At 38.5% G+C, this 17252-nt stretch overlaps 1 protein-coding gene across 2 annotated transcripts in view; it reads left to right on the top strand.

Annotated features, from left to right (window-relative positions):
* pde8b (phosphodiesterase 8B) overlaps positions 1 to 17252 on the top strand; it is a 46925-nt gene that overhangs the window by 14537 nt on the left and 15136 nt on the right. For both annotated transcript variants that reach the window (XM_085280244.1, XM_085280245.1), the window contains exons 2-14: positions 57 to 113; positions 6253 to 6443; positions 7923 to 7982; positions 8981 to 9038; positions 9323 to 9411; positions 9543 to 9621; positions 10056 to 10196; positions 10284 to 10372; positions 10453 to 10507; positions 14252 to 14303; positions 15101 to 15178; positions 15870 to 15946; positions 16540 to 16704. In XM_085280244.1, coding sequence (XP_085136370.1) covers positions 57 to 113; positions 6253 to 6443; positions 7923 to 7982; positions 8981 to 9038; positions 9323 to 9411; positions 9543 to 9621; positions 10056 to 10196; positions 10284 to 10372; positions 10453 to 10507; positions 14252 to 14303; positions 15101 to 15178; positions 15870 to 15946; positions 16540 to 16704 — 1191 coding nt within the window. The remainder of the gene's footprint in view (positions 1 to 56; positions 114 to 6252; positions 6444 to 7922; positions 7983 to 8980; positions 9039 to 9322; positions 9412 to 9542; positions 9622 to 10055; positions 10197 to 10283; positions 10373 to 10452; positions 10508 to 14251; positions 14304 to 15100; positions 15179 to 15869; positions 15947 to 16539; positions 16705 to 17252) is intronic.

Genomic DNA, 17252 nt, shown 5'->3' with positions numbered 1-17252 from the left:
CTTTTTTTTAAGTGAGTGATTTATCCATTCTCAGTGCTGTCATGTTTCTTCAACAGGTTTCAGCTACAGAAGAATGTGTAGGACCCATGAGATTGTCTCAAGAGCCAATTCAGGTAAGAGTAAGACAGCCCGTTGGGTCATGTTCATATCTAATGTTTAAGAACAACTGATGAGTGCAGTTTATGGCACCAAATTTCCACCCCCATAAGTGTAATTTAGTCTCCTAGATAAACAAAACGGATTCAAAATGTACTATGAATTCCCTGTTTGTGTCCAGTTGGAATTTCTATATGCAACTTCATTTAAAACAGGGAAAAACAAATACACTGCCTATGCTACTTATACCATTTATACTGCTTATAGTTTATATCACATTAGGACTTCTTCAGATTTTATCCCAGAAAAAAATCCTTCCATCTCTACTAAAGGACGAGAATACTTTTGCAGATTGATTTTTATTCGTAAAGTGACTTTATCCACAGTGTGGTTAACAGTATTTGCTGTGATAATGATTTACCTGACTAAAGTTGTTGAAGATAAATTTACTTTTTTGATTTAAAGTAAAATATGATCTTAGCCACATAAACCCTGTTTGCCTTTGTAGTCCAAAATGTTCTTTTGTATGTCCCCGAAATAATATCTTCTATCCCTTGCGTTGCATTCATTCTTGAATCAGTGCTCTAAGACATATTTGCTGTGATGTTTTCTGGATATAGTTTGCCATTTTAGATTAATTTTATGCATCTTAAATACCTGTAGACACCTTGTCTGTCCTCTGTAATTTCGGTCTAGCTAAGATTTCATCTTGCCTATCAAGAACTCGAGTAATATTGTGAGGTTAGGCAGGGTTCAGTCAGCGACTGTCTGTACTCATCTTCTGGTTAGGGATTAGGACATGTGCTAACAAGATTTATCCTTATGTAACAGAGAAAGTAAGAGCTCTCGGAGGTGACTAGCTGGTTAGATTACAAAGCATTCCTTATTCCAGCAGTTCTGCTACTTTATTAGCTGCTCGTTTATTGCTTTTATTTGATTTGCTTTGGTTTGAGCTGTGCTGCTTTGACCCATCTCCGGGGGTTTTTGAGTTCAGTTCAGCTCCCACTCCAGTGTGGTGATGTGAGAGGCCTGGCATGCCACTCGTGTTCATGCTGAGCTAAAGAATCCCACTCTATCCCTTCACCCTCCTCCTTATTTACCAAACCCAAAAGCACTATAGCTTGAAATCTCTGGCAGCATGCAAGCAGGTGGTGGGACCGAGGGCTTTATTAAAAAGCCTTTTTTGCCTTCATCTCATGGCCCATAAAACCCTAAAACTGCTCTTTTAGTTTTACGTCCAACCTTCTGCTGGATCCATGACCTGAGTCGCTCCTCCTCTACTTCACTCCTTCCACAGGAACAGAGAGATGAAAAGAGAGATAAAATGTTCTGCAGCAGAGAGTTATATATTGTGGGTTTTCCTTGACATTTACTATTACTGCCTAGTGGCCCTGGAGAGTTTCAGATTTGCTACATACCTCCTCCATCAGCTTATCTAATGCTTCATGTGGTTTCACTTGTTACACACATAATTAATAATCTAAAGTGCATTGTAATTATATCGCAGATTCATGTAAAGAAAGGTAATTCTGTTGTTGAAAACTTTTGTCATTTTGTATCTTTAAACTTTTAATGCCTTTTTGTGTGTAAGCTCAACTATATAAACAACTGCAATTGCAGTTGAAGCTGTTGCTCAAATAATTCATGTGTTCATCAGCAGAATCCTTAATGGAAGGAAGTTTTATCATTGGTTTACTAAAAATAAGAGCTTGTTAAATGTAAAAGCAATGTTTCTGTGTCTAATTAATCCTTGACAATTTTATATGTAAGTTAAAGGCATCACACCTTTGATTTGCATCTAGTTTATCGTGATATAATATGTTGAAAAACAACTCACTCATACAGACTTTGTGTCCTCTAACTTTGACACAGATTTACTTGGTTATTTATTTATCTGAAATAAGTCCTCAGACATTTATTTATTTATTGCAATTCTTTTCTTTTTAAAAGATTTTCCATGTGGATATTCAGAAAATGATAAAAATCCAGTTAAAATTGATGGCCATTAACCAAATCCTACCACAACTAGTTAGGTAAGCGGTGTTAGGATTTTGTGCTTCTTATTTTTTGTTTTTCTTTAATTTATTGATAAATTTTTAAAACATGCTTATTGGAGCGCATAAAATTGTACAATGCAAAATGTAATGAGTTTGTTTTAAACTGTTTAAACTGCAGTAGTGCAATTATCATCATTAAGTCATCTTAAAATGGGACTTTAAAGTAATTTGTAATATCTCAACATAAGTAGCAGAGCTAAAATATGCCAAAGTAAAAAAAAAGAAAGAAAAAAGGTTTAGACTGGAATGCTGACTGAAAGGTAATTTTTAATGAATTCATTACTTTATAATTATATTTAAAAAGCATGAAATCAGTGTTTCATTAACAGCCTGACCTAAACACTGTCTACAATTTTCAAACTAATTCTGGGATGTGTGTGTAATGTGTACGTAGAATATGCTAAGCTGGGAGGTACTCCAAAATATACATGATAAACTATGCAGGTTATAGTTTTGACATCATTCATATGAAGGAAAAAACTTTTTTAACTAACTTTCCCAACTCCCCAGCTATAGTGAGGAAAGTTGCTTTTGTTATAGTCTTACGTGAGAGTCATCTTACACTCTTGTACTCTCTTTTTATCCCAGTAATATCTAGCTCAGTCAAAACTGTTGTTAACCGCTATTTGAGCTGCTGTTCTGTCTTGTAATTACCTTGGATCTCAATAGGCGTGCACATGTGGAGTTTCTTTTGAGCCACACCTGGCAATTCTAATTTTTATCCCACATTTAAATACTGTATCACTGCACACTACAGTTTCCCTGTTCTGCAGTTTTTTATCACTTCATTTTCTAATCTTTGGGGCAGTTTCCATCATATTCATCCAAATTCTACAGAGCTTATGACCTTGTAGTGTCTTGCAACTTCCCCCATTGAGCAAAGCATTGCCAGCAAAGACTTAACCTGCTTGAGAACATGATAAAAACCTCCCCTACTTTCTCCATATCCATTGGCTAAAATCCAGAAAAATGCACATCCTGCAGTGTGTGCTTTTGCATACAAGAGTCGGGACAGGGGAACAAGGGATGATAATGCTGTGCAATCCCAAAAAAGTTGATTGTTAAAATAAAATGCTGGAAAGCTGAAAGAAAAGATTTCATTGGCCAGCCTTTGACCTGATATACAGTTAAATGGCTCAAAGGTAGTTATCCCAGTGACACATCTGTTTGGAAGTCTCCCAGTGTTAAATGGCATCTGACTTGGGTGTGCAAACATGGCAGATTAACCTCTGAACTCTGAAAACAGCAGCAGCCCAGGAGGATAAGCCTTTGTGCTAGCTGAACAGTGTTTTCATGTAAACTTTGAAGGCTGTGACTTAACTGTGTCATTTGGGTGGCTTGATAGGTTTAAAAACTTAAATTGTATTTTAAGGGTATTGTAACCAATTAATTGCATAAACACACATCCATTTGCCTACCATTAACAGTGAGTTGCATTTAGAGAGGCGTCTAGCTCTGACAGATACGATGTTGGTGTGATGGAGTGCAACCATGTGTTTAAATATGTTTGACTGTGTGTATATTAGATGGTGGTATTAAGACCAACGGCGCCTCCTATCAGGCTTGTCATTGGTGACATATTTGGGTGGCAGGTCAGAGATGTGTGCGGTCTGTGTTGTCCCAGGGTACGCTAGGTACTGTGTGTGTGGAATTTCACATGTTAGCACCATGGTTACACAAGCCAGCACAGGATCAAAGACTGTAGATCTTTCACAGGCACTCGAAAATGGGAGCCCATTTTCTCCTCCTGTCCTCTCCTTCTGACATCGTCTTTTGGCAGTCTCACCTCTTCTTTTTCATTTTCTATTGTTTCTGTCGCCGCCTGTGAAGGACAACATATGAACACTCTGAAATGCTCTCTGCCTGATTTTACTGTGGAGAATCATGACTTGGACTCCCTTCTGCTTATTTCACCCACTCACTCATTAGCTTTCCCCTCTCTCTGCTGTGCTTCCATGCACTCTATCTGTCACTCTATCCTTTGTTGTCCTTAGAGGGAGTCAGGAGGTGATGCTGCTGCGAGGCAGAGCTGAGTACTGTTGATTCTGGCTGCAGTCCAGCTGCCTGCGTGTATATGTTGTGTTTCCTCACCACTGTACCAAAGGTGGTTGGTGTGTTCATGGTCAAAACACAGTGTGGGATCTAAAACATGTCCTCACTCTGCAGGTTTCATGTCTGTCATGATTCTGCGCTGCTCAGTTTCAGTCAAAGCAGTAATCCACCTCTTGGAGAAGGCATTACCATGACGTTTACATGATGGCGGTTATTCAGCTATTCATTTCATCCATTTTAAATTTCCCCAGTCAGAATCGGGGGGACAGGCAGGTGGAGACTCTCCTAGCATGCTTTTAACAAAAGATAGAGAGGCACCATGCACAGTTTGCCAGCTTATCTAAGGAAAGTCAAGCACACGGATGAGCACACACAATTTCCAATATTTCTCCCAAGCTGCATGCGTGTCTTGGGACTCTGGGAGGAAATCCACAAATCGCCAGAGAGAAAATTAAAACTCAACCCAGAAAAAGCAACAGAGCTGAGACTGAAAATCAAGACTGATGATGACACAGTTGACCATTTTCCCGCTGTTTATTTTTCTCAGTTTTTGATTTTACTCACATCGCTATACTAACAAAACAAATAAAGGTGGTAATACTATGTTTTACTTTACCCAGTTATGCAAGCTTTACAAATGAAGTAGGGTTTTTTAGCTTTTCGTTACATCCAGAAAAACTTCCTGTTTTGTCAAGCCTACACGAACACTAAGGGAACATTATGTGCTCATTTCAAAATGAAAACCATCACTAGAGACAAATGCCCGATACATTCTTATATATTACTTTCTCAGAAATGTTAAAATTCGATTTCTGTGCATCTATGAATATACTCCTTAGGGCTCATTATTAGACCTCAAGGGAACAACCATTTCAGGGGCCAAACAGATAGATGTTCCCAAGCAAAGTCTCTCTAGGATCTTTGTTCTTCCCGTGCCGAGAGGCTGTTTTTCTGATTTCCTGTTACGGTCCAAAAACATGCATGTTAGGGTAATTGGTGGTTCTAAAATTAGATGTAGGTGTGGATGTGAAAAGGCAGCCTCCATGTGTTCGTCCTGTGATGAACTGCCGACCTCTGTGGACTGTACCGTACATTTTGTTGCATGTCGCCTGTAAAAGGCTCCTGAGATAGACCCCAAGATTAAGATACAAAATTGACACCAGAGGTCCAAGACCAGCCCCTGCAGTGTGCAAACCACCAGATTATAAATACCCTGAAAGAGGGTACAGTGGTAAGACTTAAGAGGTTACTGCCCCCATGACATGCCATCACTAAGGCTATCCCTAAAGGTACAATAACACACTTATTTTATGAGTAATGCATGTTAAAGGTAATAAATTGTTTCTGTTTTTTTAGCCGTTTCTCTATGTACTGTCATGTTTCGTAGCCTTGTAATATAATGATAATAAGATATAGATTGTTCTTAGCAAAAGACAAGAAACAACCAGGCTGGATTTCATAAAATTTGTTGACATTTTAAGCACAGGCAAAGGAAGGAGCTGTTTTTGGTTCCAGTAAGAATAACATTAGGCAGCGATCCTGATGCGAGCAGTATTTCGTGCTTTTTGGTTTCTTCATTAGGGTGGGGCCTCTCTGTTTGCCATTTGCATGTTCTACATGTTTCTTCCCACAGTCCAAAGATATGCATGGTAGATTAAGTGGTGATTTGGATTTAAAACGGTGGATTTGAGCGTAATAATTTTGCATTACGTCAACATAAGGCTGTTTAATTTTTCTTTCATGCAGCCAGTTACTTACTTACTCCATAAACAGTGCATTATGTTAATCTACAAAAAGGGAGGAGTGGATATAATTTAAGCCAGAATTTGTACCTGTTGCTATTCACTCTATTCACTGATACATGTCAGTAGCCTCATTTGTCCTGTAACCTTGTGAAAAATGTAACCGGCACATAAAATGTTCTTGGTTTGCTGTCCTGAATAGTGTCCTGTCTGAGTAGTAGACAAAGTGAAATATCTATTTTATAATTATCCCAGCAATAGAAGTACTCTCTTACCCCCATGCCCATTTCCTTGTCTCTCTCCAGGTCTTGCTCGTGTTTGCAAAGGAGGACAGCCAAAGTGATGCCTTCTGGTGGGCCTGTGACCGCGCTGGTTTCAGGTGCAACATTGCACGGACGCCTGAGTCTGCTGTTGAATGTTTCCTAGACAAGCACCATGAGATAATAATCATTGATGGACGTCACTCACGCTATTTTGAGCCTGAAGCTGTTTGCCGGTGAGTGAAGTCTTTCTGACCAGAGTCACTGGTTCTATATTTTCTGTAATTTCTCTATTTTCACTTCAGTGAATGTTTTGAGAGTGTTTCCTCCCAGCAGCTGGGAGAAGACATTTTAGGAAGTAATTTGGTGTTGTATTACATATTTAAGAGTATATTGATACTTCTTTAATGTTTGGAAACCATCTCCTTAAACTGAAAAAGAAAAAAATACTAGCAAAGAAATGATTTAACCAAATCCATATCTTTTTGCACGTAATCATGTGCAATATATAGATCAAACTACATCAGTCAAAAGTTATAGCAAGGAGCAGTGAGTACTGAAGCTCCTATAGCTTTGGGACTCTGTTGTGAAGAACTGGTTGGTGCCATCTGGTGTTCACTGAAAGCAACACAGAAGTCTACAACTTGAAACCTGATGCTCCAAGTTATATTTACAGATTTCTTTATTCAGTTTTTCTCCAAAAGGAAGTACAAGATATTTGACTTCCCAAGTTATAGGAAGCCATAGTTGAGCAGGCACTAAAGCGAGTCTGCACTTTGCTGACATGAAATCAGCCAAAAGCCTGAAAAAGCTTTTTTTGCCCATTTGTCCAAAGTGGCCGTGGCTGTGCTGGCAGCTTTTCAAAAGTATATGCGCCTGCGAAATGATCCCGTTCACTCCCAGTCCTGTGCCAGATGTTAAATCCTTACTGCTCATAGAGTTGTGTGCATTTGTTTATTCATTTACTTATTTATTTACTGAGAACGACCTGTAGTCCTGTGTTCTGGATACATAAATAACATGACTTTCAGGTTTTCAAGTCAGCTTATTCTTTGTTTTAATAAATAAATCGAAGCTGGATGTTCCTTCGATTTTTTGGCATCTATTTAAAGAAAAACTTTATTCCATATTATTTTTAGCCAAGACAAGTGACTACTACTTATGTGTTTGATTTAGTTTTCCTCCAGACCTTTTAGTTATTGGCCTATAGTAAAAAGCTGTGCCCATATATTTTCTTGTGATTTATTTTAAGTGCTTCGTTATTTCCTCAAGTAAAGGAACAGATCCATTTATCTCCCCTGTCTCCAGAATACCACAGTTTGGCAACTCCTCCCTGTTTCCTCCTTCGCTCCTTTCCTCAATGTGTTTTTTTTTTTTGCCTTTTCCACCTCCCGTCCTTATCCACCATGAGGATCTCTTCCATAATCCATTCCTTCTGTTCCTGCTTTCATTCTCTAACACTGCATACTCATTCCTCCTCCACCTCCTGGCCCCTTTCCCTTACGCTTTGCCAGTGGCCTTGTGGCTTTGCGGCCAATCCTCTGAGGTACATGTTTGGTTTGGTGTTTCTGTGTAAAACGCAGAAATGTTCTGTCCTCCTTTTGAGGCAATGACATCAACCCCCAAATCTGTCCACATGTTTGTCCTGTACATGAGTCCAAGCCACTTTTCCTGAACTCCTGCTGACTTTGTATCTGTATTTGTGTTATTTTCAGGATGATCCGTGCCACAAAGCCCTCTGAAAACACAGTTATTCTAGCTGTTGTGCCACAAAAGTAAGTCTGAGTTAATCTTCTTTGTAAATTTTAATATTCTGTGTTAATAATTAATTAGAAAATTATTCACATAAGACTTTAAGGTCTTTAAGGCTCAACTTCAAAACAAACTTCAGATGTTTACAGTATCCCATTAGTATGGATGCCTTTGAATGGGGTAGTCTTTCAAAGGCATTTTATCTTACTATGTTGGGTTCATGTACAGCATTACACTTTTTTTAACCATATTAAGCAACCATGAACTCTATCAGGTTCATTTTTTAACTAGACTTTTAATTTGAAAATCAGCACATCAACCGATTATTCCAACACTTTCCAAAAAAAAAGTTATTCCTCAAAATATTTTCATATATTTTTATATAATTCTCTTAAAATCTGCAAGGTCAACAGCAACCTGTCTACGGTTATGGTTGGATGGTGGATTTTATTTTAGTCACATGGTAAACAGACAAATTTTCAGTTGCGAGATGATGTTATAATTTAGTATTACTTTTTGATTTTAAGATTGTTTGTTCAAAATAGAAGAAATGTCTATTAAAAAAGGATGGGTATCAACCAAATGCAAGAACTTTTTTTTTTTCAATAATATGACTTTGCTGTTGAAAATCTTCTTGTCTCCTCACCCTCAACCCAGTCACGGCAGATGGCTCCGCCCCCCTGAGCCTGGTTCAGCCGGAGGCTTCTTCCTGTTAAAAGGGAGTTTTTTTTACCACTGTTGCCAAGTGCTTGCTCATAGGGGGTTGTCAGATTTTGGGGATTTTCTCTATATTATTGTAGAGTCTTTACCTTACATTGCAAACTCCATTGAAACAATTGTTATTTTCAATTGGTGCTGTTCATTTTGGATGCAATCACTCATATTAAAAAAAAGTTGACTGACTTTTGAGAGTTTAAACTGCACAGTTTTCCATTCATTGTTTGAGCAGACCACTCCAAGCACGATTTTGAAAAATGATTGTGGTTGCAGATGGTAATCATTCTTTTCTGTCACTGTATAGACCGTCTGACCAAGAAGAGCCATCTGTTCTTCCTCTCCTCTGCGCTGGATTTAGCAGAGTACGTCCAACAACTTTTGCCTGTGCTTGTGACTTTGTTTATATCAGATGCAGCCCTCAATGTGTTATGCTTGTTTCTCCTTGAGGCGTTTCATTGATCATCTAAAGGTTTTAAACACTTAAACAGCAGCGTGTTGCCAGTTTTGAAAGAGGCACTTATTGTCCATGTTTTTTAATGGTGTGAAAATGACGTTGGAGGTTTCAATACGATTTGCTACTGACTCATTCAATCTTTCCACCCCCTTTCTCTCCTTCAAATGTCACTTAACCTTGTTTGGCCTCCAGAGGTTTGTGGAGAACAACAGTGTGTCAGCATGCTATAATGAGCTCATACAGATGGAGCATGGAGAGGTGCGCTGCCAGTTCAAACTCAGGTACAAGTGGAGGGCAAAGACACATAGATCATATCATGCAATTATGTGAACATGCACAGACATATACTGTGTAAGTGTTCTTTGGTACTGACTTTCCTAATTCTTAGTCTGGTGGCTTTATTCATCCACAGGGCTTGTAATTCTATCTTCACTGCCTTGGAGCACTGCCAAGAAGCTGTGGAGATCACCAGTGAGGACCACATAATACAGGTAAACATATTACACACCTTCCAACGCAGCAAAAGCTTTTCTTTAAATCACAAAGCTAGTGATAGTCAGTATTTGTGTAATATCTGTGGCTTTCATCCTCAAGTAGTTAATCCAAAAAAACTGTGTATGACTTTAATACCTTTACATATAAACTGTGTCTCTCTTAGTTTTTGTCTTGGTCGCGGCAATTGTGAAATAAATAGAAACACAACAAAGCATCACATTTACAGATTTTACATACATTAACAACAATGTGCTACATAAAAAAGTCGAAGTCGAGTCACCGCAAAACAGCATGTACCTCCTTATAGACAGATTATCCTTTCCCCCTCTGTATGGGGAAGAGGTGATCAGGGAAATTTAGACATAAGAGGACAATAAGAAAAATATACAACTTTTTCCTTTAATCTAATAGTTTTGTGGTTATTTCACAGTACGTGAATCCAGCATTTGAACGGATGATGGGCTATCACAAAGGGGAATTGATCGGGAAAGAACTGACTGAACTTCCCAAGAGTGACAAGAACAGAGCTGATCTGCTGGACACCATCAACAACTGTATCAAAAAAGGAAAGGTCAGTCCTGTACCCATTCATCTCCATCCAACCTATCTGTGAGATCTGACAGCATTTCATACCCTGACTGGCCTGTCGTCTCTGAAGGAATGGCAGGGCATTTATTATGCCAGAAAGAAATCAGGGGACAGTATACAACAGCATGTGAGGATAACACCAGTCATCGGCCAAGGAGGGTAAGCCAAGTTAAACAAGCGAACGTTGTTAGTGTACAGCTCCTAGAAAGAAATCTCTGATTCCTGTCCTCTTCCCACAGGAAAATTCGACATTTTGTAGCCATCAAGAGACCGCATATTGACAACAACAATCAGGTTGGTGAAATGATCATCTGATCGTTTACTCTGAAAAGTTTCCTTCCACCCAAGGCAGGGACAATCATTTCCATCAGTTTGTCACTAACACTGCAAAAAAGAAATACCAATCTGAATTTTAGTATGAGTGAGGCATGGCTAATTCTTTAATAATACTGTACCTAGTGTAGAAGCTAATTGTACAAACCTTGGCAAAGGAGAGGTCATTATACAAGGAGTGAAACAGGAGCTTCGGCAATAACAACTAGAAGTTAAAGGTTTTAATCAAATATTTACTCATTCAGGTACTTAAGGATTCTAATGTGGGACTCTCTTTCTTTGCTTACTTGGGGTTTTGGTTGGGTTTTGCTATAGCCACATCTTTAAATGATTCGGTTCTAATATATTTATGTAGTGCCAAATCACAATAACAACCACCTATGAGCAAACAATTGGCAACAGTGGGAAGAAAAACTCCCTTGTAACAGGAAGAAACCTCCCAACAGAACCAGACTCAGAAAGCGGCAGCTATCTGCCGCAACCAAGTTGGGGGTGAGGAGACAAGAACAATTTCAACAACAAAGTCATATTGTTGAAAAAAAAAAAATCATATTCTTGTGTTTGGTTATTACCCATCCCTAAATGAAAAATATTCAGCTCCTACGTGCAGGTGCTTGTAGTTGAAAAAAGAAGAAGAAGAAGAAGAAGAAGAAGAAGAAGAAGAAGAAGAAAACGGGCAGCTACAAAATATTATTTGTGTTGTGGAGCTTAAACAAATGTCAAACTATCAGCAGCGCTAATGCTGCAGTGCTTTTTGGCCCAATCAAGTCTGGTGATGAAATATACCAGAGTCCAAACTGCACTTAGTCACTGATTGCAAACTCTGCTGGCAGTTACATCTATATAAATGCGTCAAATGATCTGTAGGCTAAAGTGTCAGATTTACTTCAATACCTCAACAAAACATGTGGGCTCACAGGCTTCCAGCACTATTGAGCACCATGCACAGCTACTCTGAAGCAGGTGCCGCTACGCTCAGCTGGGTTCCCAGCCAATAACGTCATACTATGCTAAGCTACAGCTAAGCACCAGGATCTCCCACTAAGGCCTAAGGAAGGCGAGCAGCCAGGCACCAAGGCTATTTATACCCTGGGCAAAGCTGCACAGGCACTAGGTTTAGCTCATTGCTCTCTTTCATCGTGTGTGCATAAGGTGAGTCAGCCACTGACATTTGACTGCCAAAGCCAAATGGCACTCATTCCTGCTTGTCGGGGCTGGGAATCCTTAGGCATGGCAGCGACTGATCCGATTCTAGTCATCCCCCACAACCTAAGATGTGCAGTGTCAAACTGGATGGTATTATCACAGTGTCATTTCTAGATTTTATTCATTTTTTACCACAAATTACCATAGAGAATTGATGCAAAGAAGCAACAAAGTTTTAGCATTTGATGGCTCTCTAGAACTAAATCATGACCCGAGGCATGTAGTACATCTTCACTGAGATTATCTATTTGACAACCCAAGGCCACAAAGGCCATTTCAGGATACCATTTATGTGACATTGGATACCCGCTTAAGATCTTTTCCTCTGAGCACTTAAAGCCCCACATTACTCCTCATCTTTTCCCACCCAGATGTTTGGCTGTAGACCATGGTTTCCGTTTCATTGTGTTGTTTAGTTAGCACTCCAGACTTACAGCAGGTTTTGGGTCAGTTTTGTTTGTCTTTCCCCTCATTATAATCTCAACTATTACAAGCTTTAGCCAAGCCAATTTAAAAGATGTTTAGATGTCTGCTTGTGCTTTGCAGCCCAAGAAGAACATTAAATTGTAGCCAGTTAAATCTGGAAACTTTGCATGTCATTAGACATGTTTACACTGTCTTAATCCTATTTACTCAGTATGAGACACACTCAATGCCTAATACTTTATACCCCCTTTGCTTAAAACTTTAAGCAAAGGGGGTATAAAGAAAGACCAACTAGCCAATTCTATGAGATTGAAATGGATTTTAAAAATGACATGTAGCTGAAGTGTTCAAGGGATAGTTTTCATTGCTCCATAGCGAAATTACACGTTCCTAAATATGTAAAAATGATTTACAGTTATAGACAGTGTTTGTATACATGCATAAATGATTGCATAAACATGCAGGTTGCGCTGTCAGCAAGTTGCATAGGTGCAGTGAGTCACTGGGTAAGGAAAATCTTCTTAACCTGATTAGAGGCTCTACCCATCCGAAGAACCTGAGTGTGACTAACAGGATGTACCATGCAAATTGTTACCTATATAAATATGCTGTATTAAATATATGCATGCAAACACACATATATATTGAGAGAGAGGCAGACACAGCAAACAAGTTTCTTGTATTTTGCTCGTTTGTGTTGTTGTGTTTGCACATCTCTGTTGCTTGTGGGGCTCGCACACAAGAATTTCACTCGCATGTGCTGTGCCAGTGTGCTTGCACATGTGATGTGACAATAAAAGTGATTTGATTTGATTTGAAATACACAAAAGCTCATAGCCATGAGTTATGCCTTTCCAAACATTTGTGAAAGAATGGGGCATTCTAAAAGGTTCACTGAATCACGTGTAGTAGTTACTGTAATAGAATGTGACAATGGTACTGGGTCAGTTCTTGAAATTCCTTCCTTCCTAGATATTCCATAATCAACCTTAAGAGACATTATTGCAAAGTGGAAACATTTGGGAACCACAGCACCTGAGCCACAAAGTAGCAGACCATGTAAAGTTGCTGAGTGCAAAGAAGTGCACAGCGAAAAAAAGTTTTCCATCGGTGTGCAGACTTCAGACTCCTTTAACATCAGCATGAAAACCGTGTACCAAGAGCTTCAGGGCATGAGCAGGGAACTCCCACACGTGACCTTAGCACAAAAAAGAAAATAACAGAATAAGCTGCTTAGCATTGGCAGAGGACATTTTGCAAGTTCTTAATGGGCACAACCCACGTAATCAACTCTGTTGCTCCACCCACAGATGTGTTTTACTTACAAGGAAATAAAATTTATTCCCAAGAAGCACTCTTACAATAAAGACATAATCCACCAAACACAAATTTCTTAACTTTTTAAAAAATAAATGAATCTATGATTTAGTGCATTGAAATGTATGTTACCATTAGCTTGACTCATAAGAATTGTATAAATATCACTATATAAAGAATCAAACGCAATTAGCATACTGCTAGTGTCACTGCGCTTGAGCCTATAGTGTGTGTTAACATGCTAAGTAGTTACTAGTTTTTAGTCTTTGAATTAAGAAGTGCTATGTCACTGATACAGAGACAGGGTGGGTTTATATTTATTAAGATCTTGTCCTGCAGACATACATTTTATGATATGCCATTTTTATACTACATAAATCCATTCTGATCAAACACGTTGGTAACACACTGGATCACTTTGCAGGCTATCCACTTTACTTACTTAACGACTTTAATACTGTATTCATAGTCATACTGAATTCTCCAGTATTCACAATGCTCTGTTATAGTAATACAAACCTGTATATTCCTTGCAGTTCCTTTGCCTAAATCAATAATTTTTATAGACTGCTATATCTTAACAATGATACAGAAGGCTGAAATAAGATTGGAACAAATTCTTAAAATATACAGAATGTTAAAATAAATCCAGCATTTTGCTTTAGCCCCAAATGCGTCTGATTATATCCATCACAGTAAATGCATATCCACAGTGCACACCTAAATTTTAATCATCTCTTGCTCTCTGTCCACCAGCTCCACAAGTTCAACAAGGAGGAGAGATACAGCGGGGAAAATTCTCACTCAGGTATCTTACAACATTTTTTTTTCTTTCACAGTTCCTTTATCTCTTAATTGCAGAGGTGTATTTTATGGTTCTCGCAAGTAGAACTAATAGATAAATATAGAATGATATGGAATTATTTTCGGATAGGCTCCATTTGGAGAAGGTAAATTATAGAGTTCATCCACAATGGTCTGACAATGAGAAAATAGGATGGATCATCTCAAACTGGTTTCTTGAATATGACAGCGGGCTGTACTCAAATGCATAAGGCATTGTAACCTTGGTTCTCTGAGTGAGAGAATGTCACATATTCTGAGTGGAGAGATAGTCTCGATATGATAGAGAACTCCCGTTTCACCGCATCCCAAAGGTGTTCTGTAACCAACCGTTTTACATCATGGATGTGTAGCCAACAAACATAAAGCAAATGCATGTGGAGCAGAATTTTTGAGGACTGTTTTCTGCACCTTGTCAAATCTTTGTCACAAAGAATTAAAGCAGTTCTGAAGGAAAAAGGGGATCCTACCCAGTACTAGTAAAGTGTATCTAGTAAAGTGGCTGTTAAGTGTATTAAATTAAATTAAATCAAATCAAGCAGCTAAAGCAAAAGTATTATCTATGCAGAATATATAAATGACACTGTTGGTTTAATAATTTTTGGTTCATTAATGTGTATTTCATTTTAATGTTGCACATGTAGATGACTTATTAACTGCTGGGTAACCTTATTGTTTACCAAAGTAAACAAGTCCACGTTTGTTATTATTCTCAAAGATGAAATTACTTGATCGTATTACATGCATTACTTCCATCCGCAGAGTGCTATTCTCTACGACACCGAGACAGAAGAAAAGATTCGATGGACGACCGATCGGTGAGCTCCCGTAGTAGTGACGGTAAGGATATTTAAAATGTGTTTTACGTTTTTGAGCCTCTGTTTAAATTGGTACAACTCTAGTTTGCGCCACTCCAAAAGCACAACCAGACATCTAAACATATTTTCAATTGGCTTGGCTAAAGCTGATAACAGTTAAGATTATAATGAGGAGAAGATAAACAAAACAGGCCCCAATCCTGATGTACGGCAAGTGTGGAGCGCTAACTAAACAACACAATGTAACGGGAGCCATGGTCTACAGCTAAATATCTGAAGAAGATGTTTGAACACAAAACAACCGTAGTAGATTGAACATAATAAAAAAATGTGAATAAAGCAAAGGAGAACACAAAATAGGAGTGGGTAAAGAAAGAATGAAGGAATGATTGGAGATAGCGAATGAGAGAGTGAGTCAGACTGTGTTATGGTAGGTGCTTGAACTAAAGAGATCGTACAGAGAGATGTTGAGGGCTGATAACATGCATACCTCCCTCTTCCACTCACTTTGACGCAGCTGCTATTTTAAGTTATCTCAGCTGCATGCTGCTTCTCCTCTGCTCACCCTCAAAATATTTTCTCTTGCTCTTTTTTTATCTCTTTCATTCATGAGCATTTTGATGAAAGCCAAAATCGTGTTATTATTACTGATAATCCACAAGCCATAATATAGTGATCACAATACCAATACCATAATGTTTTCTACATTGCAGCTCCCAGTTTACAAAATCGAAGATACTCTTCTGTGGCCAGGATTCATTCTATGACCATTGAGGCTCCAATAACAAAGGTATGCTGCTTTAAGCAGTGGAGTTAATCATTTACAGTAAAATAAACCTTAAATGTACCAAAGCAAATGCTATGTAAAAATGACCAGAAGTCACAACTTGCACTGTGTTTTTATCCTTCGATGCCAGAGACAATATGTTTGTGGGTTGTCTGTCCAGCCCTCAGCATGTACGTTCATCCATCTGTTTTGGGGGTTTTTTTTCATTACAAGAAGTCACAATGACTCAACAAAGAACTTAGAAGAATTAACCTGTTAAAGGTCACTGAAGCTCCGAAAACACTTTTTTTTCTTGGTTATAACTCTTTAAATTTCATACTCTTTTGATGACAGCATTGTACACAAATAAAATGAAACATCCGTTTGTGAAAAAGTAAAATAGTGGCATTTTATTTCCAAAGTCAGCTTTATTGTGACTTCATAATGTTTTTCACTGTTGTGGCTGTTGTCCAAGTAACTCAGGAACAAACTGGAAGTGTTTGGACACATTTATAATATCTAACATATCAAGCATTTAGTAGCTTGAGGGACCACCTTTCACAGCAATAACAGGAAGTGCTAACTGCTAACTGGCTACTCTTTTCCCTCATTCCCAGGTAATAAACATCATCAATGCAGCTCAGGAGAGCAGTCCAGTAACGGTAGCCGAAGCTCTGGACCGTGTGTTGGAGATCCTGAGGACCACTGAGCTCTACTCCCCTCAGCTTGCCTCCAAAGAAGATGACCCACACACAAGCGACCTGGTTGGCGGGCTTATGAGTGTAAGAATTAGTTAGTATACGTACTTAAACATTGGTTCGTAAGTTGAGATGCCTGAAACACTTTATAAGGAGACATAAGAAACAGGCTGTTTTTAATCACAGTGTAAAACTGTTACCTCATGCATATAAAATATAAAAAGGTATTTTCATTCAGCCGAGAAATGTTTGCCTTCAGCAATCACGCTTGTGTTTTTGTACTGCCAACAGTTTTTATTTAATTTGAATTTGTTGAATAAGCCCAACTATGAGGTGAGTCACTGCACGCATACATTTCTGTTTTGAAAGCAAGTTTTAGGTTCCAGCAGCAATATTATAGACCGCTGATGCAGTCTATCAGTCAAATTGTTTAATGTATGATTTTTCTCCGCAGTATAGATCTGCTGTGTTTTCTAGTAACTACCAAAAGTACATCAATTCAGTGACAATGTGATGGTAAAGGAGATACCAGCTCTACTTTTCTCCTCCTATTGTTATGGTTCAGGCTCATCCTTCAGGCTCATCTTGTATTCATCTCTCCAAAGAAGTTTTTTCAAAACAGGCTCTTTCTG

This window comes from Mchenga conophoros, linkage group LG7, assembly GCF_057382185.1.
Source record: "Mchenga conophoros isolate Kocher_MC1m ecotype Shallow Benthic linkage group LG7, M_conophoros_male_GT1.1, whole genome shotgun sequence".
Classification (NCBI taxonomy): domain Eukaryota; kingdom Metazoa; phylum Chordata; class Actinopteri; order Cichliformes; family Cichlidae; genus Mchenga; species Mchenga conophoros.
The sequence above is the reverse complement of the archived record's forward strand: the minus strand, read 5'-3'. Positions and strand labels throughout refer to the sequence as shown.